Source organism: Cetorhinus maximus, chromosome 21 (assembly GCF_964194155.1).
Source record: "Cetorhinus maximus chromosome 21, sCetMax3.hap1.1, whole genome shotgun sequence".
Classification (NCBI taxonomy): domain Eukaryota; kingdom Metazoa; phylum Chordata; class Chondrichthyes; order Lamniformes; family Cetorhinidae; genus Cetorhinus; species Cetorhinus maximus.
The window spans coordinates 18,240,137-18,267,269 of NC_135899.1; the positions used below are offsets into that span (position 1 = coordinate 18,240,137).

The 27,133-nt window shown below is 45.2% G+C and overlaps 1 protein-coding gene across 1 annotated transcript; it reads right to left on the reverse strand.

The window, feature by feature from the left end:
* Window positions 1-25,325, reverse strand: LOC144695345 (zinc-binding protein A33-like). The gene is made up of 6 exons (XM_078566242.1): window positions 24,881-25,325; window positions 24,694-24,789; window positions 24,367-24,600; window positions 23,272-23,294; window positions 19,163-19,281; window positions 1-1,793 (listed from the first exon to the last, which is right to left on the reverse strand). Exons 1-6 carry the CDS (start codon window positions 25,286-25,288, stop codon window positions 1,243-1,245), a joined length of 1,431 nt encoding a protein of 476 aa, XP_078422368.1. The 5' UTR covers window positions 25,289-25,325; the 3' UTR covers window positions 1-1,242.
* Between the last annotated feature and the right edge of the window lie 1,808 nt (window positions 25,326-27,133).

The window sequence follows — 27,133 nt, forward strand, 5'->3', positions numbered from 1 at the left end:
TATACTTTATTCCTAAAATATCTAAAAGAACATTTCAAAATGACCATCACAGAAATTGCAATGATATTCGAATGATCATGTTGCACTCGGAGGAGCTTCAGTACAAGAGAAAGACCATGACAAACATTCTAATGCAGCAACTGAACTACTTTTCACGTGGTTAACACTGCCTGTTAATGGCATACATACCCGATCAGTTCACACATCACGTTCAATACAGACAGATTATCACATCATTATTCACAGCAGTGTCACATCATTTACATGCTCAAACAGTCTCAAAATCACGTTCCCATTTTAATGTAAAACAAACCGGAAACACCCCTCCAATTTTATTACAGAGTACCCACTTGGATGTGACAGTCTGATCAATATTTACAGACCTGTACCAACCCAGTCCAGTTTCTCAGTGTTATTGAAACATGGTGAGAGTTTGAGGAAAGTCAAGATGACAGTTTTATCGCTATGACGAGAAACAAACCAATAAGAGATTAATATAAACAGAAAATGATGGAAATACTCAGCAAGCCAGACGGCATGATAACGGCACTTGCTCACTGTCTGAGTCCAAATTGAAGACAGACGAGTATCACAGCAGCAGCTGGACTTCCACCTCCCCTCCTACCGAAAGGAAATATCAGACTCACCGCTGAAAACCATGACAGCCGAAATGTCCATCACTGTGAAGAAGGGAGAGAATTCGGGAGGTTTGGGGGTGGAAATCTTGACAGCTGCTCATGCAGGAATAACACTCACTCCTGGGAATTTATACAAAGCGGGGAGCTTGTTATTTCACCCACTTTACTTCCTCCCCCTCTTGTGCTTTTCTATCTCTCCCACCCTCTGGAGAAATTATTTCTTGGACCCCCGGGAAAGACTCCCCGGACCCCAGTTTTTGAATCACTGAACTGATTCATCTCAAACAAGCTGATGTCCCACCACCTTCCGCCTGTGGAGCAACATTACAGGCAGGAAGGTCACCGGGTTCATGCAGTTCACAGCTCATTCTACCCTGTAAGTTCCTCTCTACAATTGAGCTTCTATTTGTTTCTTCTCTCCCCCTCCTTCTTTCCCCCAGCCCTACAGAGGTCCTCGCTGATCTTTCAGTTCCCAGTTCCCATACAGGGTTTATACCCGGAATGTTAACCTGGCTTCTCTCTCCACCTGTGACTGAGACCCACACCCATCAGTTTACAGCTGGCAGGAGGCAGGGAGCCGGTGTGAAATTATGGGATGGATCTGTTAGTTACCTTCAATCCCGCAGATTCTCAGCGGTGCCGAGTTTTTCCCGTCGTCATTCAATCCCGGGCGGAAGATGGGAAAGATTCTCCCAGTGAAAGTGTGGGTGAAAGTGTGGAGATGGGACATGTTGTCCGCATTGTAAAATGACACCTGTCCACCCTCATAGTCCAGGAAAACCCCGATCTTCCGGGGATTCACACTCGGGGTGAGGGGGGTTTCAGAGGGGGAGGTGGCGGCAAAATAACCAAATCCGGGAACCAGCCTCACAAACCAGAATCCGGACTCGGGTCTTGGGGAGATTCCCCCTTTCCTGTTCACAGACTCTCGGGCCACTCCGAGCCACCACCGAGTCTTCTCCCCCACCTCCACCTCCCAGTAATGTCTCCCTGATGTGAATCCCTCTGATCCCAGGACACAGACCCCAGGATCAAACCTCTCCGGGGTGTCAGGGAGCCGCTGCCGTTTGTCTCCGAGTCTCACACTGGTCCGGTCCTCAGACAGGATGAGCCGGGGATTCGCTGTGTTCAGATCCAGAGTCAGAGAGGCTGGAGCTGGGGGAAAGTTAAAATAACACAGTCAGTGATTTAGAGAGAGGGGCTGGGGAGGGGGAGAGAGTGTGAGGAAGGAGCCCGGAGGGGGTGAGGAAGCGGGAGAGAGAGAGAGAGAGAGAGAGGGAGCTGGAAAGAGATGGAGGCGGGGGGGAGGTGAAGTTGAGGAGAGAAAATGGCAGCAGAGGAGGGAGCAGGAACGTGGAGAGGGAGAGTGTGGGTGGACTGATGGAGAGGAAGAGGTGGGAGAGAGTGAGAGCAGGAGGGTTTGAGAACATGGGAGCAGGAGAGAGAGAGAGAGACCAGCATGACAGAGATTGGAGAGTGGGTGAGAAAGAGAGGGTGGAGTAAAGAGAACAGGGGGGTGGCAGGAAGTGTGTGGGGATGTGAGAGTGAGATGAAGGGGTAGAGAGTGCGGGGGGGCAGGGAGAGTGCGAGGGTGAAAGTGAGATGGAGGGGTCGAGAGTGCAGGGTGGCTGGGAGAGAGGGTAGATGTCAGAGCACGAGATGGAGGGGTAGAGTGTGCAGGGGGAAGGGAGAGTGTGATGGTGTGAGAGGGAGAACGAGATGGAGGGGTAGAGAGTGCAGGGGGCAGGGAGAGTGTGATGGTGTGAGAGGGAGAATGAGCAAGAACTGGAGGGTGAACGCAAATCGGGGCCAGAGACAAAAGAGAGAAGGGGAGGGGTGCAAGTGTGGGAGAGAGAATGTGAAGGTCTCAGAGAGAGTGGGAGAGTGGAGACAATGTGAAGGAAATCAGAAATGGGGGGGGTGAAAGTGCAGAAGAGGAAAGGGAGAGCGTGGGAGGAGGGGAGGGTGTGGGAGAGGTATAGCGGAATGATGAGGAAAGGGGGAAGGAGAGGAAGGAGAGAGAGTGTCTGGGTCGGTGGAAGAGAGAGCGAAATGGGCCTGACAGGGACAATGGGTGGGGAATGGAGGTAGAGGGCGGGAGGGACTGATATTAGATCGAGCAGGAGCATTGTTGAGAGTGAGTGCATGGCAGGAAGAGGGAGAGTGTGTGTGGAAGGGGAGAGAGAAAGATTGTAGGAAGGGCAGAGGTAAGAAACAGAGCAGAAGTTAAAGAGGCAAAGAGAAAGGGAGAGTGAGAGGTGAGTGAGAGAGTGTGGGGACAAGGGGAGTGAGAAAGTGTGGGTGGAGAGAAGATTGGGGGAGAAGAGGGAGAGCGTAAGGAGGGGAGAGCATGAGTGACAGGGTGTGGAAAGAGATAGTGACGCAGGGAGAGAGAGAGTATGAGAGAGGGAAGAGAGATTGTGAGAAGGAGAGCGGGAAGGGGAAAGACAAGGTTGGGGAGAAAGTGGGAGGAAACAGCAGGCTGGAGAGAAAGAGAGCTGGAGAGAGTAGGTGGGGAGTGATACAACTGCAAAACAGGTATGAAAATGTCATCACACAGGTGGTATACAATCTGATCCTGTAAGGTACCAAAGAAAATTAAATGACAAGAACACTATGATTAGGAGCAGGGGTAGGCCATTCGGTCCCTCAAGCCTGCTCGACCATTCAACGAGATTATGGCTGATCTGATTGGATATATTCAATGACCCAGCCTCCGCTGCTCGCCGGGGAAGAGAGAGAGAGAAGAGTACATTGCTAGGCCAGACCCCAGAAGTTGTTAGAGTCCCAGGCAAGACCCTCAAATTTGGTTATGATCTGCTTCGTGACCATTAACATTTTTCTGTTCGTAGACCAAATTTGAAATCCCAGTTGCTTACTAAGAGGATAAATCCATAAGGTTCCATGTTTTGAAACAAACAGATGAATTTTACTAACCAAGAGTCAACAATGCAAACAGATAATATTATCTATTATATTCTAACATAAAGAATTAACATGAGGTAAACATTAATTAACAGGAAAACTGCGGTCGAACACACCACAAACCACATGTCTAATGACAGACACCAGCAAGGCAAATCACATGAACCTGCTCATAATCTGCCCAAATGTCAATTATCACCATTAAAAACCCCCCGGAATAATGGAGGATCAAAGGACAAATATCAACAAGGAACTGCAACACAATATTTTTAGTTGAAAAAAACGTACAAGAGAAATTAATGGGACTTAAAGGAGATAAATCCCCTGGACCTGATGATCTACATCCCAGAATGTTGAATGAGGTGGCTGTAGAGAAAGTCGGTGCATTGGTGGTCAACTTTCAAAATTTGAGACACTCTGGAATTGTTCCTGCAAATTGGAAGGTGGCAAATGTAACCCCACTATTTAAGAAAGGAGGAAGAGAGAAAACAGGGAACTACAGACCCGTTAGCCTAACATCAGTCGTAGGGGCAATGCTAGAGCCTAAAATAAAGGATGTGATAACAGGACACTTAGAAATAATGGGAAGCTTTGGCAGAATAAACATGGACTTGATGAAAGGGAAATCACGTTAAACAAACTCCTGTTGGAGTTTTTGGTGGATGTAACTAGGAGAATAGGGAAGGGGTAACTGGAGGATGTCGATTATTCAGGTTTTCAGAAAGCTTTAGATAAGGTCCCACACCAGAGGTTTGCAAACAAAATCAGAGCAAATGCAATTTGGTGGAATTTACTGGCATGGATTGAGAACTGGTTTATGAACAGAAAACACAGAGTAGAAATTAATTGGTCATTTTCAGGTGAACAGGCTGTGACTAGTGGGGTATCGCAAGGGTCATTGCTTGGGTCCCAGATATTCACAATCCATATCAATGATTTGGATGTTGGGATTAAATGTAATATTTCCAAGTTTGCAGATGGAAGTGTCAGTTGTGAGCAGGATGCAGAGATGATTGAAGGAGATTTGGAGAGGCTCTGTGAGTGGGCAAAATTGTGGCAGATGGAATTCAAGGTGGAGAAATGTGAGGATATCCACTTTTGTGGGAAAAACCGAAATGTAGGGTATTTCTTAAATGGAGAGAGGCTGGGAAATGTTAAGCATAAAAGGGACTTATGTGTCCATGTTCATGAGTCACTGAAAGCTGGTACAGCAAGGAATTTAGAAGGCAAATGCTATATTGGCCTTTATTGCAAGATGATTTGGGTACAGGAGTAAAGGTGTCTTACTACAATTATATATAGCCTTGGTGAGACTGCAACTGGACTAATATGTGCAGCTTTGGTCTCCGAACATGAGGAAAGGTATATTTGCCATAGACTGAGTGTAATGAAGGTTCACAAATAAATTCCTGGAATGGAGGGATTGTCCTGAAGATGCAGAAAATTTGGATTTATTTTGAAGTGCCAGCTAGGACCAGCATCTAGGTTGCCAAAGCATACACAGACAATCACAGCCTTACATGAAAGCTAAAACCATGTACAAAGGGCTCAGCTGTAAATTTGCAATTAGGAAATGGGAACACACAAGGGCAGGGACTCAGGATGACTCGATCAAGACCGTCTGATAGCCTCGAACCACACCCAGTCCTCAGCCCCCGTAAACCTTTTGTCTAGAACAAACACACGTTCTGTGTTGTCTCCCAAAAGGACAATGCCCAGTCTCTGCACTGCAACTACTGTACAAGAACACAATGATCAGATTATTGTGCTGTGGCATTTGTCTAACTAACACCATTAAGTTGTAACTGGCAGTAAAAAATATAGTAACTGTGCTCATTTGAACCTCGGTGGAGAATTGCCTGGATTGCTCAGCGTTTGCTGCCCACATGTGTAAGAAAGGAACCACTTGAATATTGCATCTGGACTCCGAGTGTTGAAATTTTGTACTAGAGTATTCCTCGGACCTTTCAGTCCTGTGAGCAAAGATTAAATAGATGGGTCCTTTGCTCTCTGGAGTTTAGAAAAAGGAAAGGTGATCTCATTCAAATATACAAAATTCTGACATGACTTGACAGGATAAATGCAGCAAGGATGTTTCCCTGGTTGCGGTGGTGGGGCGGTCGAGAACCAGGGGACACAGTTTCAGATTAAGGGGCAGGTCATTTAAGACCAAGATGAGGAGGAATTTCTTCACTCAGAGGGTGATGAATCTTTGTAAGTTTCTGTCCCAGACGGCTGTGGAGGCTCAGTTACTGAGTATGCGCAAGACTGAGATGGATAGTTTTCTACATATTAAAAACATCAATGGATACGGGGATGGTGCAGCAAAATGGTGTTGAAGTAGATGAGCAGCCATGATTTCATTGAATGCCAGAGTGGGATGGAAGGGCTGGACGATCTACTCCTGCCAAGAGCTAATCTACTCCAGTATCTTGAAAGGGTTAAACAATTTTAGTTAGGATAGCCTGTTAGTAACAATAAAATATAAGCAGAAAAGCAGAACGGGAGAATAGCAGCCGTGTTTTAGACAGAATAAGAAAGGAGATGGGCAAGGCAGGAGAACAAAGAACAAGGCCAGGGAGTGAGTGGGTGTTGAAGGCAGGAGGCACAGACTCCTGCACAATCAGCAGGAGATGGTGGTCTTGCGAGGATGAGAAGAATGTAGAGTGTCTGTACACACGGGAAATAAGTGACAAAAGCCGAAGGCCTCTTTAAGCATCTGATTGTGAATTGACAAGATTAGATTACGAGTCTGTGACTAATTGTGTATAAAAAGATTTTTTAATCTGTAATCTGCACAGCTCGGTCAAGGACTGCCCAAGGCTGTCTCTCCCTGCGTACGCTTGAATCACTAATGAAAGATCTGGCCTGTACCTGAGTCTCCTGGTGGTTTGTAAGGCAAATTATAACCTGCTGACAGCAGTTCTACTCCAGCATCTCAACAGAGGCTCGGTCCCAGCTCCTCAGCTGAGCTGCTGCGCCAACTGCTGCTCCCAACTCTTTAAACTAAAAACAACTGAACACAAGCGGTTGTTCACTGACCTTTGAATTCACCTGTTAACCTGTGATCTCCCAGCAGGGTTCAGCCCCCTGCCCTGAGACAGGATCTGACTGTATCAACCCTTGGGACATTCTGAACCTTAAATGTTACAATCTCCAGTCAACACAAAGGTTATTCCCACAGGTGTGAACTTACAATCGCTCCACACCGAAAATACACAGTCAGAACTCCAACAATATAGTTTTAATCATCCTCTCTATTAAAATAATACATTGCCTTGATATTCTTCCTGCCAAGTGGACAAGTTGATGAATTTGGACATTATAATCCACCCACTAAGTTAACTATCAATTAACCTATCTAAATCCTTTTGTAGACTCTTCATGTGCTCTTAACAAGTTAAATTCCTAATATCTTTGTGTCATAAACAAATTTAACTACCATACATTCGGTCCCTTCATCCAAGTCATTGATATAGATTGTAAATAGTTGAGTTCCCAGCGCTCATCCCTGTGTCACTCCACTAGTTACAGCTCAGCAACCCAAATACAGGAGCGGGATTGGGAGAGAGAGAGAAAACAACGTGTGAATATAGAGAGGGGAGAGGGAGGGGGAAGGGAGGGAGAAAGGGTGATGAAGGAGTGAGAGATTGGGAGGGGTAGGGGTGTGGTCAGTGAGTGGACAGAGTGGAGCCAGAGTTAGCTGGAGGGAACAGTGACAATGGTGGAAGGGGAGGGCTGAGATGGTGGAAGGGGGAGGAGAGAGGGGTTGGTAGGTGGAGCGGAGAGAGAGCATGAGAAAGGGAGGGGAGAAAGAAAGCTGGAGGGAAAGGAGGGGGGATTGCGAGGGACAGTGTGCGGGACGGGGAGGACAGGGAGAGTATGGGACCGAGATGAGGGAGGAAGTGCGGAATGGGGAGGGAAGACAGACTGGAGGGAAGTGAGTGAGAGAGGGGATGGACGTGGAGTGGAGCATGTGTAGGAATGGGCGGAGGGAGAGAACAGAGGGCACGGGAAGGGAGGTGGATGGGAGCAGGGGACCAAGAAAGTGAGATGAGAGAGAAAGCAGGTGCGGAAGGAGGGTTGTGAGGAAAATGTGCAGGGCGGGGGGGGGGGAGGAGGGGAAGAGGCAGGGGGAGCAAGAAAGTGAGGAAGAGAGGACTGGGAGGGAAGAGGGAGTGGGTGGCGAATATAGAGGGTGGAGGAGAGCAGAGACGTGGGAAGAGCAAGTGCAGATTTGGGTGGGTGATATTGGGGAGACAGTGGGTAGGTGAGTCTAGAGTGTGAAGGGGCCAGGCAGCAGTGGGAAGGGGGTGGGCATTGTGTCATACAGCGTGGACAGGAGCATTGAGGAGCTGAGAAAAACACTGATGCCTCCCCCATCTCCATATTGTAAACAGGAAAATAAATGTGCTCAGCTTTTCACTGCCGCCCACATCCATGTCGAGGAAAACCAAGGCTCAGGGCTTGAGTGTCAGGACATCCCAATTTTTGGATAGAGTCCTAAAACAGCACCAACATTAGCAGATGGATGGTGCCTAACATCTGTTTTTGGGACGGCCTAGTCCCTTAAAGACATCCCAGCCCAATTATGAGTTGGACTAGAAAACGGAATCTTCTCGCGCAGAAGGAGACCATTCAGCCCATCGTACTTGTGCAGGTTGTCCAATTTAATCTTCTAGTCCAGCTTTTTGCCCGGATCCCTGCATATTAGTCCATTTGAGAACATCTGCAATTCATTTTTGGAAGTTCCTGTGGAATCCACATTTTCAGACAATGAATTGCAGATCATGAACATAGTCTGTGAGATTTCATTTTTGCTCATTACCCCTCTAATTCTTTTGGTGATTATTTTAAATCTTAGCCTTTAGTTACAGACACACTTACCAGAGTAAACAGATTCTCCTGACCTGCTCAATAAAATCCTCATAATTCAAATTCCTGCATTAAATCTCCCTTTAAACTTCTCTGTTATAGGGAGAGCATTGCCAGCTTAACCAACTCCCCTGTAAACTGAAGACCCTCATCAGTGCAATTGTGCTGATAAGTCTCCCCTGTACCCTCTCCAATGACTTGACATCCTTCCTAAAGTGTGGTGTCCAGAAATGCAGAAATTACTCCTCCAGAGGCCTATTTGAAGTGCTCATTGGTGCAAACACTGCACCTGAAACTGCTCCTTTCTATACCCGTGCACTTGCACATGAGGGACAAGTTCACTATCCTGATTTCCTAATCCAAAAGGCGATCAAGAGTCAACAACAGATGCTCCAAGGTGACATGGAGACACAGGGGGAGGGGGTGAAATTTGTCATGGACGGTTGTGTGACACGGACAACACTGAAGTAGCAGCTCGGAAAACATTCCACTCAATATCTGTTTCCATTAACTCCGATGGAGATTGATATTGAGCACGATGTAAACTGAGTTACTGATTTCCTGTCTGATTTGCACATATTGCGTTACCATCCAAACAAGGTTTACTCTTTCTGAAACTCTTATTGAATTGTTTAAAAATAAAGACAGTTTTAACTAAACAGGGGCACACACAGACATTTCAGGACATGTCATTGAGGTGGTGGCTCACCAACAGACACTCCGTCTACAGCAACTTTCATAGACAATGGCGTCTCTGGATATGTGTGAATAGCTTTCTTCCTGCCTTATCAAGATACAGATATTACATCCATAGCTGGCATACACCTGGAGATATCCCCTGCTGAGAGCAGGAAATGACCACATGCAGGTGGAGGGATTGATAAGGCATGAAACACAATTGGATGAACCGAATCAAGGTATTAACTTATATATCAAGGGACCAGGGTCAGAAAGGGATATAAAGCCACAGCCACGAGGACAGTGTTGCTGCAGCCAGGAAGGCGAGACGTGGTCAGTCACAGGAAGTCATGCAGAAGAAGTCATTCAGCAGACTGACCACGTGGGAACGGGCTCCAACAAGCGGATCTCACTGAACAACTGGTGTTGGAAGTGTATATTATTGCATGGTTGGTTAATAAAGGTTTTGAGGGGTTGTTTAGGTTGGGCCTGTACTCATCAGATCTCAGGGTTGGGAGGGCATGTGGAGGTGGAATGAAGGGAGGTTCAAGGGTGACAGAGGGGAGTGGAAAGTTGATATTGGGAGGGACAATGTGATGGGGTTAGTTGGTGGGTGGCAGGGGGGAGTGTAGAAGTTGGCGGATGAAGTTTAGAAGTTGACGCACACCATTTTTCAAATCTGATGTTGACCACGCAGTTAGTTAGTAAGTAAGAAGCCCTGAAGTGGGAGGAAGGTCTTTTCGGGGGGTGGTGGTGGAGGGTATTAAAGGAAGTATCTCGGCGATTGCCGAGCAGGATCCTCAGGGATAAGGGATACCCCCAGCAAAAATGGCTAATGATGCCATTTCACCACCGCAGAGTACTGCTGAGGAGATACAATGATGGCTATACCCCTACCAGGTCCCTGACTGAGCAGGTGACTGAGCTCCTAAAGATGAGGTTCAGATGTTTGGATGGCTCAGGCAGTGTTTTCCCATACTGAGAATGTCTCAGATCATCATTGTCTGCTGCACCCTGCACAGCCTCGTGTTACACAAGGGGGAGATGTTGCATGGGCGAGACATGGGGAAGCAAGATGTCTGCTCCAATGAGAAGGACAATGAAGGGGATGGGAGGGCCAGGATGTGGCCGAACCACATGCAGAGGCTATAGCTGGAATATGATGTGGCAGACAGGCTCATACCAATCTGATATTTACCAGAATCAATTTGTTGAACTATTTGGTTTTCTATCCTTTGCAGAGTGGAAGGCCCCCCCAGCACCTTATTGTTTAATGAAATTAGGTTTCTCAAATGTACCTTTATTTTTGAGAGCATAATTAAATTGCAGTAGTGACATATTTCCTGCTGTTGGTTTGAGCCTTGCATGTGCCCAACTATAATAAAATGCAGAACCCTGGCACCAAATGCGCTTATTAGGATCTGCACCATCTCCTGCAACCTCAGGCACCTGTATGTAGAATTGTGATTTCAGCAATGCACTGACAAAGTCCTGAACACAACAGATTGGAAAGAATGTCAAATCTAAACTTTCCAGAGATGCACTATCCTGATTGGGCATTCTGAATACACTTGTGTGTCACTGACTGAAAGCTGACGCATTGATCCCAAGTGAAGCCCTAGATGGGTCCATTATTAAAGAAGTTCAAGGCGGGCGTGACCTTCAACGCCACCAGCATTGGATTCCCTCCAAGCCCTTGTGGCCGCAGCTCGTTGTGGAGAAGCTGGCAGATAGATCCCGGGATCTACGAAGCCGCCTCCGGCATTGCCTTTCACCCATTTGTAGATGAGAGCACCACCTGTGATACACCTGTGGCCAGGCCAATGGCCGCCATCTTGACTTCCGTGAGGCCGGCTCTTGCTAACCCTGACACCTGCTCTCAAAGGGGAGCCGACCGAGCAGAGAGCTCTTTCAAGCTGAAACAGCCGGGGAGGAGCAACCCGAGAACGTTTGACCCATATAAATCGCTGCTCCATGCATATTGATGAGAGATTATCATGTTCCTGCCCCACCATGGTCACCACTCACACATCATAATTGCATATCTGTTGACATATTTATCACGCTAATAAGTTTAGAGGTTACGTTGTAGTCCACTCACTAAGTGCCTCACCTGCACTATGCTTTGCTAAGGTGCAAAGCCCCTGACCAACCAGTCACAGAGACCCCTACAAATCTCAGTCTCAGATGGGCCTTAGCTTTAGTGGAAGACCGTGATCTGTCATTGTGGCACCCACAGCCAAGGTAAACTTCTTTCCTGCATGGACCCCGCACAGAACAGTTAGAGCTGCTGACCCTTCACATGGATCTCCTCACAGTCCTCAGCACAGGTCCAATCTACACTGCCTCTCCTCATGCTCTAAACAAGCAATGGTCCTTCAATGATGTCCAATGCACTTTGGTTAGACACACGGCAGTATGATATCATCGCTATAACAGAAGCTTGGCTTACGGAGGGGCAAAAATTACAGATTACCATCCCTGGATACAGAGTTTTCAGGCAGGGTAGAAAGGGGGAGCAAAAAGGTGGGGGTGTAGCATTATCGGTTTATGAATCAATGACAGCTGAAAGGAAGGATGACATCCAAAATGAAGCATCAAATGAGGCCCTATGGGTGGAGCTCAGAAATACAAAAGGGGCAGGCACACTACTAGGAGTGTACTCAGGCCCCCAAATAGTGGAAGGGGGCAAATATGTGGGCAAATTTCTGAGTGCAAAAAAAATAGGACAGCAATATTTGGAGACTTTAGCTACCCTAATATGAATTCGGATGTGACCAGTGTGAAGGGCACAGTAGGCACAAAATTCTTGAACTGCATTCAAGAGAACTTTCTTAGCCAGCACGTAACTAGGCCAACGAGAGGGGGTGCAATTCTAGATTTATTCTTAGGAAATGAACCCGGGCAAGTGGATGAAGTAGCAGTGGGTGACCATTTTGGAGATACGGACCATAAGACCATTAGATTTAACACCATTATGGAAAAGGGCAAATAGAAAGCAGGAATAAATTTCTAAATTGGTGGAAGACAAATTTGACAAAGCTGAGAGGTTAACTGGCGAAAGTGGACTGGGTAGAGTCATTAGAGGGGAAAATGTTGTCAAATCAGTGGGAATTATTCAAAAGCAAGGTTCTACGGGCACAGTGAAGACATGTCCACGTAAAAAAAGGGTAATACTGACAAATCTAGAGCCCCCTGGTTATCCAGAAGCAGACAGGTCAAAATAAAGCAAAAAAAGGCTCATGGCAGTCACAAAAAGCCTAATATTGTCGCAAGTCTAGAGGAGTATAGAAAGTACAGGGGTGAAGTAAATATGTAAATTAGGAAAGTAAAGCGAGGATTTGCAAAAATATTGGCAAGTAAAATCATATAAAACCCTAAGGTGTTTTGCCAGTACATTAAGAGCAAAAGAATAACTAAAGGAGGGGTAGGGCCTATCAGAGATGTACATGGTAACCTGTGCATTGATACTGAGGATGTGGGCAGGGTTCTCAATGCGTACTTTGTCTCAGTCTTAACCAAAGAGAGGGATGATGCTACATTCTAATTCAAGAGGAGGAGTGTGAAATATTAGATAAAATAAGTATAGTGAGAGAGGAAGTAATGGAGGAACTGACAACCTTGAAGGTGGATATATAACCAGAACCACATGGATTGTATCCCGGGTTGTTAAAAGAAGCCAGGGAGGAAATAATGGATGCCCTGAGGATTATTTTCCAATGCTCCCTAGAGACAGGTGAGGTGCCAGATGACTGGAGGTCTGCGAACATTGTACCATTATTTGAAAAGGTTGTGAGGGATTGGCCAGAAAATGATAGGCTGGTCAGCCTGAGTTCAGTTGTGGGCAAATTATTGGAATCAATTCTGAGAGGCCGGATTAAGTGTCCCTTAGAAAGGCATTGATTGATCAGGGATAGCCAGTATGGTTGTGTAGGGGAAGATCATGTCTTACTTACTTAATCGAAATTTTTGAGGAACCAACAAGGAGGATGGATGAGGGTAGTGGAGCAGATGTTGTCTACATGGATTTTAGTGAGGCATTTGACAAGTTCCCACTTCACAGACTGGTCAGGAAAGTGAGATCACATGGGGCACAGGGAAGGTGGCGAGCTGGATCAAAAATTGGCTCAGCAACAGGAAATAAAAGGTCATGGTCGATAGATAATTTTGCAAATGGAAAATGGTTTCCAGTGGTGATTGACAGGGCTCAGTGTTGGAGCCCTTGCTGCTTGTTGCATATATTCATGGTTTGGACGTAAATGTGAGAGGTATGATTGGGAAATTTGCCGATGACACAAACATTTTCCCTGTAGTTGGAAGTGAAGAGGGTAGCTGTTATCCCCAGGATGATATCAATGGTTTTGTTGAGAGGGAAAATTGAATTCAATCTGGATAAGTGTGAGTGATGCATTTGAGGTGGGGCTGAGGAAGTGAGAGACGTTAGTGTGCATGCGCATATCATGGAAGTTGGCAGTACGGGTGGGTACAGTGGTCAAGAAACCATATGGAATGCTTTTGTTTATTGGATGAGGTATTGAAGTCCAAGGCAAGGACATTGCAATGGAACTGTATCAGATGCTGGTTACCACAGGGCATAGGCGTAAGGTGATTGATAAAAGTATTAGAGGGTAAATGAGCAAAATATTTTTCACCCAGAGGGTGATGGGCATCTGGAAGTCTTGGCCTGGTTGGTGATTTAGGCTGAAATGCTCAACTCATTTGAAAGATAACTGGATCTGCACCTGAAGTGTTGTATCCTGCACAGCTATGTACCAGGAGCTGGAAATTGGGATTAAAATGAGCGGCTAGTTAATTTTTTCTTTGGCTGGTGCAGGCACAATGGGCTGAATGGCCTCTTACTGTGCCATAACTTTTCTATCATTCTATGGTTGCAAACCTTTTATGTGAGGCCTACTGCCACCCTTGATAATGGAGATAAAGTAGACGAGCAGGCCACCAAAATCTCCATGTGCGGTCTGACAAAGGATTTAGGCAAATGCACAAACATCTCTTTAGTCTTACACCCAAATCCCTCTTGCAGTCACGAATAACGTGCAGCCTCTGGTTTTCGACTGTTAAGAAGACAGTGTACAGCTTCAGTCTCTTAGCTTTGAAACTGCATCCGTGCCACTCACATAGTAGATTTAACTCTGATTGAGTACTCGTGGCAACCACCACATCTCACATCAGGGCAACAGCTGCAGGTGAAACAATGACCTAGATGATCCATCTTGGTCTCCTTCCAACATCGCCAATGATGTAAATGCCAGTCTTCAGCTGATGCAACTGACTCCACATGATCACAAGTAAGGGATGAACTCACTGGATACAGCAAAGGCAATAACAACATCCCAGCTGTAGTACTGAAGATTTTACCCTCAAAATTAGTGACAGCCATAGCCAAGTTGTTCCAGTCGAGTTACAACACAGGCATCTGTCCGACAATGTGGGAAATTGCCCAAGTATATCCTGTCCATAAAAAGCAGGACAAATGCAATGCGGACAATCACTGATCCAACAGTCTACTCTCAATCTTCAGGCAAGTGGTAGAATGTGATGTTGACAATGACATCAAGTGGCACTTACACAGCAATAAAATGCTTATAATCCTCTGTTTGCGTTCCACCAGAGCCACTTGAAATCGAATCAGTTCGATAAAAATGAAATAAAGATGGGCAGGTAATGTGTTGCAGTTGCAGCAGGTGGACACTGGACGCTACCCGTCTGATTCACGGCAACCACATCTGCAGTAAGTGTCTGCAGCTTGAGGAACCTCAGCTCTGAGCTGATCCACTGGAATCCGTGATTTGGACAGTGCAATACATTGGAGAGGGGTAAAGATACCAGCGCATTTTGTTCCAGGAGGCAATGACAGCCTTAGGTATTTCCGATTTGTTTAGTGGTCAGACAAAGGGAAGAAAGTCAGGTAAGAAAGCCCAGCCCTTGCAATTGTCCAACTGGTTGAAAGCCCTTGGACCTTATGTGGACGACAGCATATATGCAGGGAGGATGGGCAAACTGACTATGGCACAGTGGTGCAGGAAGCTATCCCAATGCCAAAAGGAATGTAATTGTAGTAGGGGACAGGTCAGTTAGGGGGATAGAAACTCTTCACTTCAGGCAAGTGCATGCATTCCAAAGGCTGTGTTGCCTGTCCTGTGCCAGAGTCAAAGTAATCCTCTCAGGGCTGGCGAGGAACTTGGAGTGGGAGGAAAAGCATCCAGTTCTTATAGTCCCTGTGGATATCCATATTGGTAGGACTAAGAAAGAGGTTCTACTGAGAGAGTATGTGCAGTTAGGCACTAAATTCAAAGGTAATAATCTCTGCCTGAGGCCTCAGCTCATTGGCATGGAGTGAATACGATCAGAGAATTGAATGTGTGGCTCAAAGATTGGTGTTGGAAAAATGTGTTTCAATTCATGGGGCACTGGCAGCAACGCTTGGGAAAAAGGGAGCTATACTATTAGAATGGCCTTCACTTGAACCATGCTGGAACCAGTGTCCTGGCAAATTGTATGACTACGGCTGTGGAGAGGACTTTAACCTAAAGAGTAGTGGGGGAGGAAGGAGGAAGTGTTCATGTGCGGTGAGATTTTGAACATTAAAGAAAAAGGACAAGGCAATAGTGCAGGGTAGCATTGCAGGTGATGATAACCAGAGTGCAACAGGAAGCGATAGAGCTTACAAACATAATAGTATACCAGCCAATAAGGTCAGGGTAGGGAAAAATTGTCCAAAGACCAAAATAACAGCTCCTTATCAGAATGCACACAGAATTCGTATCAAGATGCATGAATTGATAGCACAATAGAAATAAATTGTTATATGATGGCCTTTACTGAGATATGGTTGCAGAGTGTCCACAGCTGGGACCTGAATATTCAAGGGTATGTGACATTTTGCAAGGGCAGGAGGAAAGGAAAAGGAGATCGGGTAGCTCTGTTAATCAGGAACGTGATCAGTACAGTTGAGAGAAATTATTTTGTTTCCAAGGATCAAAAGGTTGTAACAATTTGGGTGGAGATAAGAAACACCAAGGGAAAGAAATCATTAATGGGAGTGGTTTATATGCCTCCTGAAAGTAGCTAAGCTGTAGGACAGAGTGTAAATCAAAAAATAATGGGAGCTTGTAAGAAGGATACTGCAATAACTGTAGGCGGTTGTAATCTTCATACCGTTTGGCTGAATCAAATTGGAAAAGGTGACTGAGGATGAGTTCGTAGATTGTATTTGGGACAGATTCTCTGAACAATATGCTCCTGAACCAACCAGGGAACAGGCTATTTTACACCTGGTAATATCCAACGAGACAGGATTAATAAATGACCTCATGGTAAAAGATCCTCTAGTTAAGAGAGATCACAATAACATAGAATTTCACAATCAGTTTGAGGATGGGCAATTTATGTCTGAAACTCATGCCTTAAACTTAAATGCAGGCAATTACAAGGGTATGAAGACAGTGTTGGCTAAAATGGACAGGGAAAATAGATTAAAGGCAAGTTGGTAGGGAAGCAGTGGCAGACATTTAAGGGGATATTTCATAACTCTCAACAAAAATACATTCCATTAAGAAAGAAAGGCTCAACGAACAGAGTGCACCATTTGTGGCTGACTTAGCAAGGTGATGGTGGCATCAAATTGAGATAAAAGATGTACAATGCTGCAATGATTAGTGGTAGGCCAGAAAATTTGGAAAATTTTAGAAACCAGCAAAGATTGACTAAAAAACTGAGGGAGAAATTGGAGTATGAGAGGAAACTTGCAAAAAACCTAAAGACAGACAGTAAAAGCTTCTACATATACATAAAAAAGAGTAACGATAGTAAGTGTGGGCCCCTTAGAGGGTGAGACTGGTGAATCGATAATGGGAAACCAGGAAATGGCAGATGCATTGAACAAGTATTCTTCATAGTAGAAGGCACAAGAAGCATCCCAAGAATAGTAGAGGAACAAAGGCAAAAAGGAGAGAGGAATTTGAAACAAGCAAGATCACTAGAGAAAAAGTAGGAGGAAAATAATGGGACTAAATGCTGACAAGAAACTTGGACCTGATGACTTGCATAGTTGGGTTTGTGAGGCAGTGACTGCAGAGATAATGGATTCACTGTTTGCAAACTTCCAAAATTCTCTAGTCTCTGGGAAGGTCACAATGGACTGGCAAGCCATGAATGTAACATCACTGTTCAAGAAAGGAGGGAGACAGAAATCAGTGAACTATAGGCTAGTTAATCTAATATCTGTCACTGGGAAAAGGCAGGAAACCATTATTTAAAAGTTAGTAGCAGGATATTTAGATATCGTTACATTATTAGGCAGAGTCAACATAGTTTTGTGAAAGGGAAATCATGTTTGACAAATTTATTAGAGCACTTTGATGATGTAACAAGCAGGATGGATAATGGGGAACCAGTAGATGTAGTGTATTTTGATTTCCAAATGGCATTAGATAAAGTATCAATAAAAGTTTACTGCAGAAGATAAGTGTTAGGGATGATACAATCGCATTGATAGAGGATTGGATAATGAGCAGGTACAGAGATTCAGGATAAATGGGTCATTTTCAATTTGGCAAACTGTAACTGGTGGAGTGCACCTAGGATCAGTGCTTGGGCCTCAACTAATTACAGTTTATAGACAGGACATATTAAAAGGACTGACTATATTTCAGCCAAATTTGCTGATGATGCAATAGGTAGGAATGCTAGTTGTGATGATGGATCAAAATTGTCTGCAAAGGAATATGGAAAGATGAAATAAGTGGGAAAAATTGGCAGCTGGAGTATAATGTGGGAAAATGTGAGGTAGTCCACTTTGTCAGTAAGAATTAAAAAATAGAATATTATTTAAATGGAGAGAAGTTGCAGAACGCTGGAGTACAGGGGTATCTTATATATTAATTACAAAGGTGAGCACAAGAACAGAAGTATTAGGAGCAGGAGTAAGCCATTCAATAAGATTGTGGTTGATCTGATTGTGGCATCAGCTCCACTTTCCTTCTACCTCCCCATGCAGGTACAGAAAGTAATTAGGAAGCAAATGGAATGTAGGCCTTAATTGAAGGGGAGATGGAGTATAATAGTGGGGAACTCTTGATATAGTGGCACAGGTCATTGCTGAGAGTAACGGTACAGTTTGTGTGTCGGTTAGCTCAGCTGGCTGGACGGCTGGTTTGTGATGCAGACTGATGCAACAGTACAATTCCTGTACTGCCTGAGGTCATCCATGAAGGCCCTGCCTTCTCAACCTCACCCCACACCCGAGGCGTGGTGACCCTCAGGTTAAACTCACCACCAGTCATCTCTCTCTAATGACAGCACAGCCAATGCTCCTCTGGGACTATGGTGACTTTCACTTCACAGTTTTCGTTAACTTACTTAAGGGAGTTATATTTATGTCTTAGAAGCAGTTCAGGGAAGGTTGGCTAGGCTGATTCCTGGGAGGAAGGAGTTGTCTGATGATGAAAGGTTGAACAGTTTAAGCCTATACTCTTGAAGTTTAGAAAAATGAGAGGTGATCTTATTGAACTATCTGTGATTCTGAGGTAGCTTGATAGGGTAGATAGTGGGAGGATGGTTCCTCTTGTGGGGGTATCTAGAAGCAGTGGATCTAGTTTAAAAATCAGGGGTCTGTCTCCCTTTTAAAATAGAGATGAGAAGAAATTTCTTCTCTTTGAGGGATGTTACTTTTTGGAATTCTGTTCCACAGACTGCAATGGAGACGAGGCTGTTGTATAGACTCAGGGCTGAATTAGACAGATTTTTGATCGACAGTGGAGGTAAGGGCTATAGGGAACAGGAAAAAAGGGCAGTTAAAGCCACAGTTAGATGAGTCATGATCTTATCGAATGGTGGAACAGGTTTAATGGGCCAAATGGCCTCCTGCTGCTCCTATTACTTATGATCTTATGATGATCATACGAGCACAACCCCTCACTGGAGGGACATTGGATTTCCTGTTTCCCCCACATCCCTGGAACTTTGGAACCCATTTAGTTCCTTCACAACTTGAATTATGGTTAGGAAAATTAATATAAAAGTTTTACCAGGGTTAATGGAATTGATCATTTCCCTCCAAGCTGTGTACTGTAAAGGTCCTTTGAACTTTCTGAAAGACAGGGCCGCAGCATCTGCTACTGAGAATATCTGATTCTTATCACTAATCCTGAAATATTAAAGAATTGATAGTGTAAATTCATTCCATTTGAGCATTTTAGACATGATTTAAATGGTACACCAACATTCATATCTTTCCGCATTTTTCATATTAGAACAAATGTGATAGAAAATAAAATTTGTCTCTATAACGGAGTAAAAGATAACTTTGAAATGCAAGGGCAGAGGATGGAAACACTCATGTCCTGTAAAAGGCCAACAGCCTGATAACAAATTAGTTGCCAGTATATCACAAATCACAGGAGAAGGTAAACATTTAGCCTGTCCACTTGCTCTATTACAAACAAAGCTTGTAGAATAAAAGCAAAGACTGAAAACATCAACCCAACTCTCCGAGACACCTGCGCTCCTCTATTTCTGGCCAATTGAATATCCCTGATTTTAATCGGTCCACCATTGGCAGCTGGACCTTCATCTGCCGAGGCCCTGAGCTCTGAAATTCCTTCCCGAAACCTTTCTGCCTCTCTATTTCTCTTTCTTCCTTTAAGATGTTTTAAAACGTCCGTCATCTTTGGTATTAATATCTCCTTGTGACTTGGTGCCAATATTGCTTTATATCTTAAAACACGTTTCTGCTGTTGCGTTGATATTTTTTTCATTCATTCATGGGGCTTCGCTGGCTAACCCAGCATTTATTGCCCATCCCCAAATGCCCCTTCAGAAGGTCGTCGTGAGCTACCTTCTTGAACCCCTGCAGTCCAAGTTGTCTAGATACACCCATAGTGCTGTAAGGGAGAGCGTTCCAGGAATTTGACCCAGTGACAGTGAAGGAACTATGATATAGTTCCAAGTCAGGATAGTGAGTGGTTTGGAGGGGAGCTTCCAATTAGTGGTGCTCCCACACATCTGCCCGTGTCTTTCTAGATGGTAGCAGTCGTGGATTTGGAAGGTTTTTGGCTAAGGAGGCATGGTGAGTTCCTTCAGTGTATCTAATAGATGGTACGCACTGCTGCCACTGTGCATTGGTGGCGGAGAGAGTTAATGATTGTGGATGGGGTGTCAGTCAAGTGGGCTGCATTGTCCTGGATGATATCAAACTTTTTGAATGTTATTGGAGCCGCACTCATCCAGGCAAGTGGAAAGTATTCATCATGCTCCTGACATGTGGCTTGTAGGTGATGGGCAGGCTGCGTTACTCATCGCAGGATTCCTAGCCTCTGACTTGTGCTTGTAGCCATTGTATTTATATACCTAGTCCAGTTCAGTTTGTGCTTAATGGTTCAATGGTAACCCTCAGGATGTTGATAGTGGGCGATTCAGTAATGGTGATAGCAAGCAATGGAATATCAAGGGGCGATGGTTAGATTCTCTCATGTTGGCGATAGCCATTGCCTGGCACTTGTGTGGGGAAAATGTTACTTGCCAGTTGTCAGCCCAAGCCTGGATATTGTTTAGGTCTTGCTGCATTTGGACATGGACTGCTTCAGGATCTGAGGAGTCACAAATGGTGCTGAACATCGTTCAATCATCAGAGAACATCCCCACTTCTGACCTTATGATGGAAGGAAGGTCAATGATGAAGCAGTTAATGATGGTTGGGCATAAGACTATGCCCTGAAGAATTCCTGCAGTGATGTCCTGGAACTGAGATAATTGACCTCCAACAACCACGACCATCTTCTTTCGTGATAGTTATGACTCCAACCAGTGAAGAGTTTTCCTCCGAATACTATTGACTCCAGTTTTGCTAGGGTTCCTTGATGCCAAACTCGGTCAAATGATGTAATGTTCAGTCACTCTCACCTCACCTCTGGAGTTCAGCTCTACTGTCCATGCTTGAACCAAGACTGTAATGAGGTCAGGAGCTGAGTAACCCTGGGAGAACGCAGACTGAGTGTCAGAGAGAAGGTTATTGCTTAGTAAGTGCCACTTGATAGCAATGTTGAAGACCCCTTCCTTCACTTCACTGAAGATCAAGAGTAGACCTACGGGGCAGTGCTGGGCCAGGTTAGATTTGTCCTGCTTTTTGTGTACATGATATACCTGGGCAATTTTCCACATTGCCGGGTACATGCCAGTGTTATAGTTGTCCTGGAACAGCTTGGCTAGGGGTGCAATATGTCCTGGAGCACAAGCCTTTAGTACTATTGCCAGAATATTGTCAAGCCCCATAGCCTTTGCAGTATCCAGTGCCTTCAGCCATTTCTTCATATCATGTGGACTGAATCAAATTGGCTGAAGACAGGCATCTGTGATGCTGCGGACTTCTGGAGAAGGGCAAGCTGGGTCATCCACTGGGCACATCTTGCTGAAGATGGTTGCAAATACTTCAGACTTAATCTTTTGCACTGATGTGCAGGGCTCCCCATCATTGAGGGTGGGGGTATTTGTGGACCCTTCTCCTTACGTTAGTCAATTAATTGTCCACCACCATGCAACGCTGGATGTGGCAGGACTGCAGAGCTTTGATCTGATCCGTTGGTTGTGGGATCGCTTATCTCGGTCTATTCATTGCTGCTTACGCTGTTTGACATGCAAGTAGCCCTGAGTTGTAGCTTCACCATGTTGACACCTTTTTAGGCATGCATGGTGCTGCTCTTGGCATGCCCTCCTGCGCTCTTCATTGGCTTGGTGATGATAGTCGAGTGCAGGATAGGCTGAGCCATGAGGTCGCAGAGTGTGGCTGAGTACAAATCTGCTGCTGCTGATGGCCAACAGTGCCTCATGGACGCCCAGTTTTGAATGAGGGTATCCTCAATGTGAATGCAGGAGTTCATCTCCATAACAATTGTGCGGTGGTCACTCCTACTGCTGCAGTCATGAACAGATGCATGTGCGGTAGGCAGATTGTTGAGGATGAGGTCACGTATGTTTTCACCCTCTTGTTGGTTCCCTCACCACCTGCCACATACCCAGTCTCGCAGCTATGGCCTTTGGGATATAGCCAGCTCGGCCAGTAGTGGCGCTTTTTAAAAAAAAATCATTCATGAGATGTGGGCATCGCTGTCTAGGCCAACATTTACTGCCCATCACTAATTGCCCTTGAAAAGTTGGTGGTGAGCTGCCTTCTTGAACTTCTGCAGCCCATGTGGTGTGGGTACATCCACAGCGCTGTAAGGGAGGGAGTTGCATTAACGAGTCACTCTTGGTGATGTTCATTGAAGTGCCCCATCCAGTGTATCAGCTGTGGCTCAGTTCATAGCACCCTCGCCTTTGAATCAGAGGGTTGTGGGTTCATGTCCCACTCCCGGAAACCAAGAACTGTGATTGTACTTGAAAAGAGTTGCAATCTGTGACTGTTGATAACTCGAAAGAGTATCCAGTGTATATCCTGCACCCTTGCAACTCTCAGTGCTTCCTCCAAGTGGCGTTCAACATGGAGGAGTACTGATTCATCAGCTGAGGAGTGGGTGGGGCGGTTCGCAAATGGGTTGGGACGTGGTCATCAGCAGGATGTTTCCTTGCCCATATTTCACCCGATGCCATGAAACTTCATCGGGTCCCGAGTCGATGTTAAGTACTCCCAAGGCAACTCCCTCCAAACTTTATACCACAGTGCCGCCACCTCTGCTGGGTCTGTCTTGTCGGTCTTAAGGATACAGGTCAAGGTTCTATACTGGAATCAAAACAAAACCCGTTCCCACTTTAACATGTGACTGTCTCGGTTTGGTCAGGAGCCTTGCAGGGACATGGATGGTCGACACCATGGAAACATGGGCGGTGTGGTTCTCTCAGGGTCAGTCGGATGGTCACAGCCGCACTAACAACAGACTGCAGCCTGCAAGTGAGTACTTCAGGACTGCATGGCATCTTGTAATTTAATACAATCATATAGACCAGTTATATGAAATCTAATTTAATATCTACAATAAAGCATGTCATCATAACAAAAGACTAGTACTTAAACCATAAGCAGAGTTATTGTCGCCTGATGAACGGCACTTCAATGTTGCGATGGTAACTAGAAAAGAAATTCATAACAAAACCTTTGAGTTATTTTACCAAATTGTGCAGAGTTTCAGTAGAGAGCATGTCCTACCTTCTCTTCCGACAAGCTTCCTCCTGAAATAAATGAATCACGAACAGTGAGGAGCACAGTAACAGAATTAGAAACATAGAAAGCTTACGGCACAAAAGAGGCCACTCGGCCCATCCTGTCTGCGCCAGATGAAAAACAAGCCACCCAGCCTCATCGCACTTTGCATCATTTGATCCACAGCCCTGCAGGTTACAGCACTTGATGTTACTATCCAGACAGCTTCTAAATGAGTTGAGGGTTTCTGCCTCTACTACTCTTACAGGCAGTGCGTTCCAGATCCCACAACCTTCTGGGTGTAATTTTTTTCCCTCATATTCCCTCTTATCTTTCTATGCACTTTAAATCTGTGCCCCCTTGTCACTCACCTCTCTGGTAAGTAAACAGGCCCTTCCCCACCCACTCTATCAGGCCCCTCACAATTCGGTACATCTCAAATCTCCTCACAGCCTCCTCTATCCCAGGGAGAACAGCCACAGCCTTTCCATTCGTTCCTCATAGCTGCAATTTTCTAGTCTTGGTAACATCCTTGTAAATCTCCTCTGTACCCTCTCTAATTCAATTACACCCTTTCTGTCATGAGGTAACCAGAATTGCACACATTTCGTGAGGACATAAACAGGGCAGCTGGTGAAACTCAGAGCATGTTAGATTCAACACGGAAGTGTAAAGTGATGCATTTTGGACGGAAGGTTGTGGAGAGTCAAATAAACTGGAACTCAACATCAGTCCCGCTCACAGACACAGTGACTCTCACACACCGTACCAGACACACCCACACACTCACAACATGAACTGGAGCTGGATTACAATGGGCGTTCCAGGAGAAAATTAAACTTGGCAACACGGAAATAATCACAAAGCAAGTGTGAAGATCAAGAGGACTCATTCTCTGGAGTTTACACGTATTCTCGGTAATCTGCAGACAATGTGGAAGCCGATTATTTCGGGGAGACCGCAGAACTGCCACGAAACAGACGGAAATTTGTTTAACTCAGTTTTTATTTATTCAGTAAATTCGATATTTATTCCACAGTTGGCAGTTATTTTGTCACTGTGTGAAGTCTCATTGAACTGACCCGCAATATATTCCCTCACCTTTAAAAATATCAACTCGTCCTTTTGCTTCATCTGTTTCTGCAACTTTGAGAGCTTCTCCTCAATAGAATTTAAATTCTCTTCAATCTCTCGAAGGTTTTTCTCCATTCTTTCTAGAATCCTCTCCTCTTCTTCCCTGAGATCTGTGAGTAGTCGCTGCTCTTTCTCAGTGAGAGTCTGGTGCATTTTAGTGAACTCGGATGTGATGTGGGTCTGCAGACTGCTCGACTGTTCCTACCAAATGAAATGTGAAATATAATTAATGTCCCGCGATAAAGGGAGCAAAACTGACCGAGATCCCAGAAAACCAGAACAGGGAGACCTTACCCTGACTTCGGAAATCTTCCGCTTCTGTTTCTGTTCCGTTTCTAGAACCGCCGATTTCTTCTGTGTGAGAGAATCTAAGGAAGATTTCAGCTGATCCTGGGATTGGGAGAGAAAATCATAGAATTGAAGTTTTAGACCATGAAAATGTGATAAAACTATCAGTTTAGAAAATATTTTCCCCTTTTACCTTGTAGATTTCAACAGCTTCTTTAATCGGCAGGAAGCGGTGCTCTCTGTGTTCCCGCGAATCTCTACAAATCACACAGATCAATTTCTTGTCAGTTTCACAAAACAGCTTCAGTTCTTCCTGATGTTCCTCACAGTGAAGTTTACTTTTCTTCTCTTTCGGATCCAGCTTTAATTTTCGAGCTTTCTCGGCCAGATTCGCTAAGGCCCGATTTACCCTGAGGTTTCTTTCCGGAAACTCCTCTCTACATTCCGGGCAGGAGTTTATCTCCTTTTCCCAACACTGGGTGATACAGGAGCGACAGAAGTTATGTCCACAGTCCAGTGAAACCGGATCAGTGAAGAGATCAAGACAAATGGGACAAATTGCCTCCTCGGTCAAACTCTGGACCTGTTCTCTGGAAGCCATGTTCACACTCAGCACTTCCTGATTCAAACCGCTTTCAGTTTCGATGTTGCTGCCGCACACCCTCAGTTCAGCTTTTTTCTTCTAAAGTTCACTGCGATCCTCAGGGAATTATTATTCCATCGTGGTCTATGTCCTTGCGACTTTCACACAGGACAGTAAAAATAACACGCCCAGTCTAAAGGGGGAAAAGCAAAGTTAAAGCACGGAGGGGAATAATTGAAACCTGTCGAGGACGGGTTGGGCTCCAATGGATAATTGACAGTAGAGAGAGGGAGAGGGAGGGAGAGATCGGCGAGATCGAGATTCCATTGCACTTTTCTCCAGTGTGAACTCGCTGACGATTACAAACCCTCTGGTGAAACAAGGTGTGAGATACAGATCCTTAAAAGGCGTTCCTGATTGCAGTCGCTCACACTTAGGCAAAAAGTACCATAACTTCAAGAAAGCATTTCGAGTGATAGATACAGAGAATTTAGAGGGTTCGACCTGTCAAGTTACTTTATATTTTCTAAAAGAAAATCTTGCGTTTTAATAGCGCCTTTCGCAGCCGCTGGACGTCCCAGCGCGCTTTGAAGCAGAGGAAGTACTTTAGAAGGGGAGTGACTGGTGTCACGTTGGAAAATACATCAGTCAACATGAGAACAAGTCTGAGTTCTGTCCCGAAGCATCTGGAGTGAGACTCGATCCCACCACTTTCTGACTCAGAGGTAAAAAAAATACCAACAAGCCACAGCTGACAGATGGCACTAAAACGAGACTTTTGTTCATCTGTTTCTGGAATGTTCCTTTGCAGGAGTGTGGAGAAATGAAGCCGTGGATTTACTGGCGATTTACTGACATATTTCCCCCAATGTTAGGAAGAATTTCTCCATATGGCGATTGGTCACAATGTGGAACTCGCTGCCATGATCATGATGTGGCTGAGGTCAAGAGCATTAATGCATTGACAAGGAGGCTTTAAATCCAAGATGTTTTTATGCAGAATGTATTTGCAGTTTCTTTGTAAATGCTTGAGAAAATAAGATTTAGTTTCGGAAACAGAAAAAAAAGATATTCAAACTCCGCCTCGGGGATTCTGAGCTCTGTGCATTCATGTCTCAGGCAGTGCTGCCCTCCCAGTCCCTGATAAAGAGGAAGGACATCACAGGGTGAGGGGACAGGCCAATGGAAAATGGGAGGGGGTCAAACGGCATCCTATTGGGAATGAAGAGCTTCCCCCGGCACTCGTGCTACGGCAGCAAGGAAAACCACAGGCTATTGAAGTTTTGAGATACATCAGGATTATAAACAGCGTTAAAATTTGATCGAGGCCATTCAGGAGTGAAATGTTGAAGCAACTTTTCGCCTCCAAGAGTCGGGGAAATGTGGAATTGTCTCTCCTCTAAGGGGGAATACTAGGAATAATGTAATTTTCCAGGGTATCAAAACATACGGAGCTGCGGCGGATAAATGGAGTTGAGGTACATGTCAGTCATATCTAATCGAAAGGTGGAAGGGATTCAGGCGGCTGAACGTTCCAATCCTGTTCCTCTCTCCCTCCGACAGACTGAGACCTTCCAATGAGATATTCAAGTAGGAGTTTCGGATCCCACGGTAAAGTGGAGCAGGGGAGTTCTCCCGGTGTCCTGGACAACATTCCTCCCTCAACCAACACCACCAAGGACGATTAACCCGTAATTCATCCAATTTCCTTTCTGTAGGGTCGTGCTGGGTGTAATATGACTCATTCATTTCCCTACAAAATGGCGATTACTGCAATTGCGAGTAATGAATTTCAGGTGCAGTCAGTTTCTAGGATGGTTCAGACTCGATGTGAACGTCTCTTTTATTCATACAAAGTGCAGC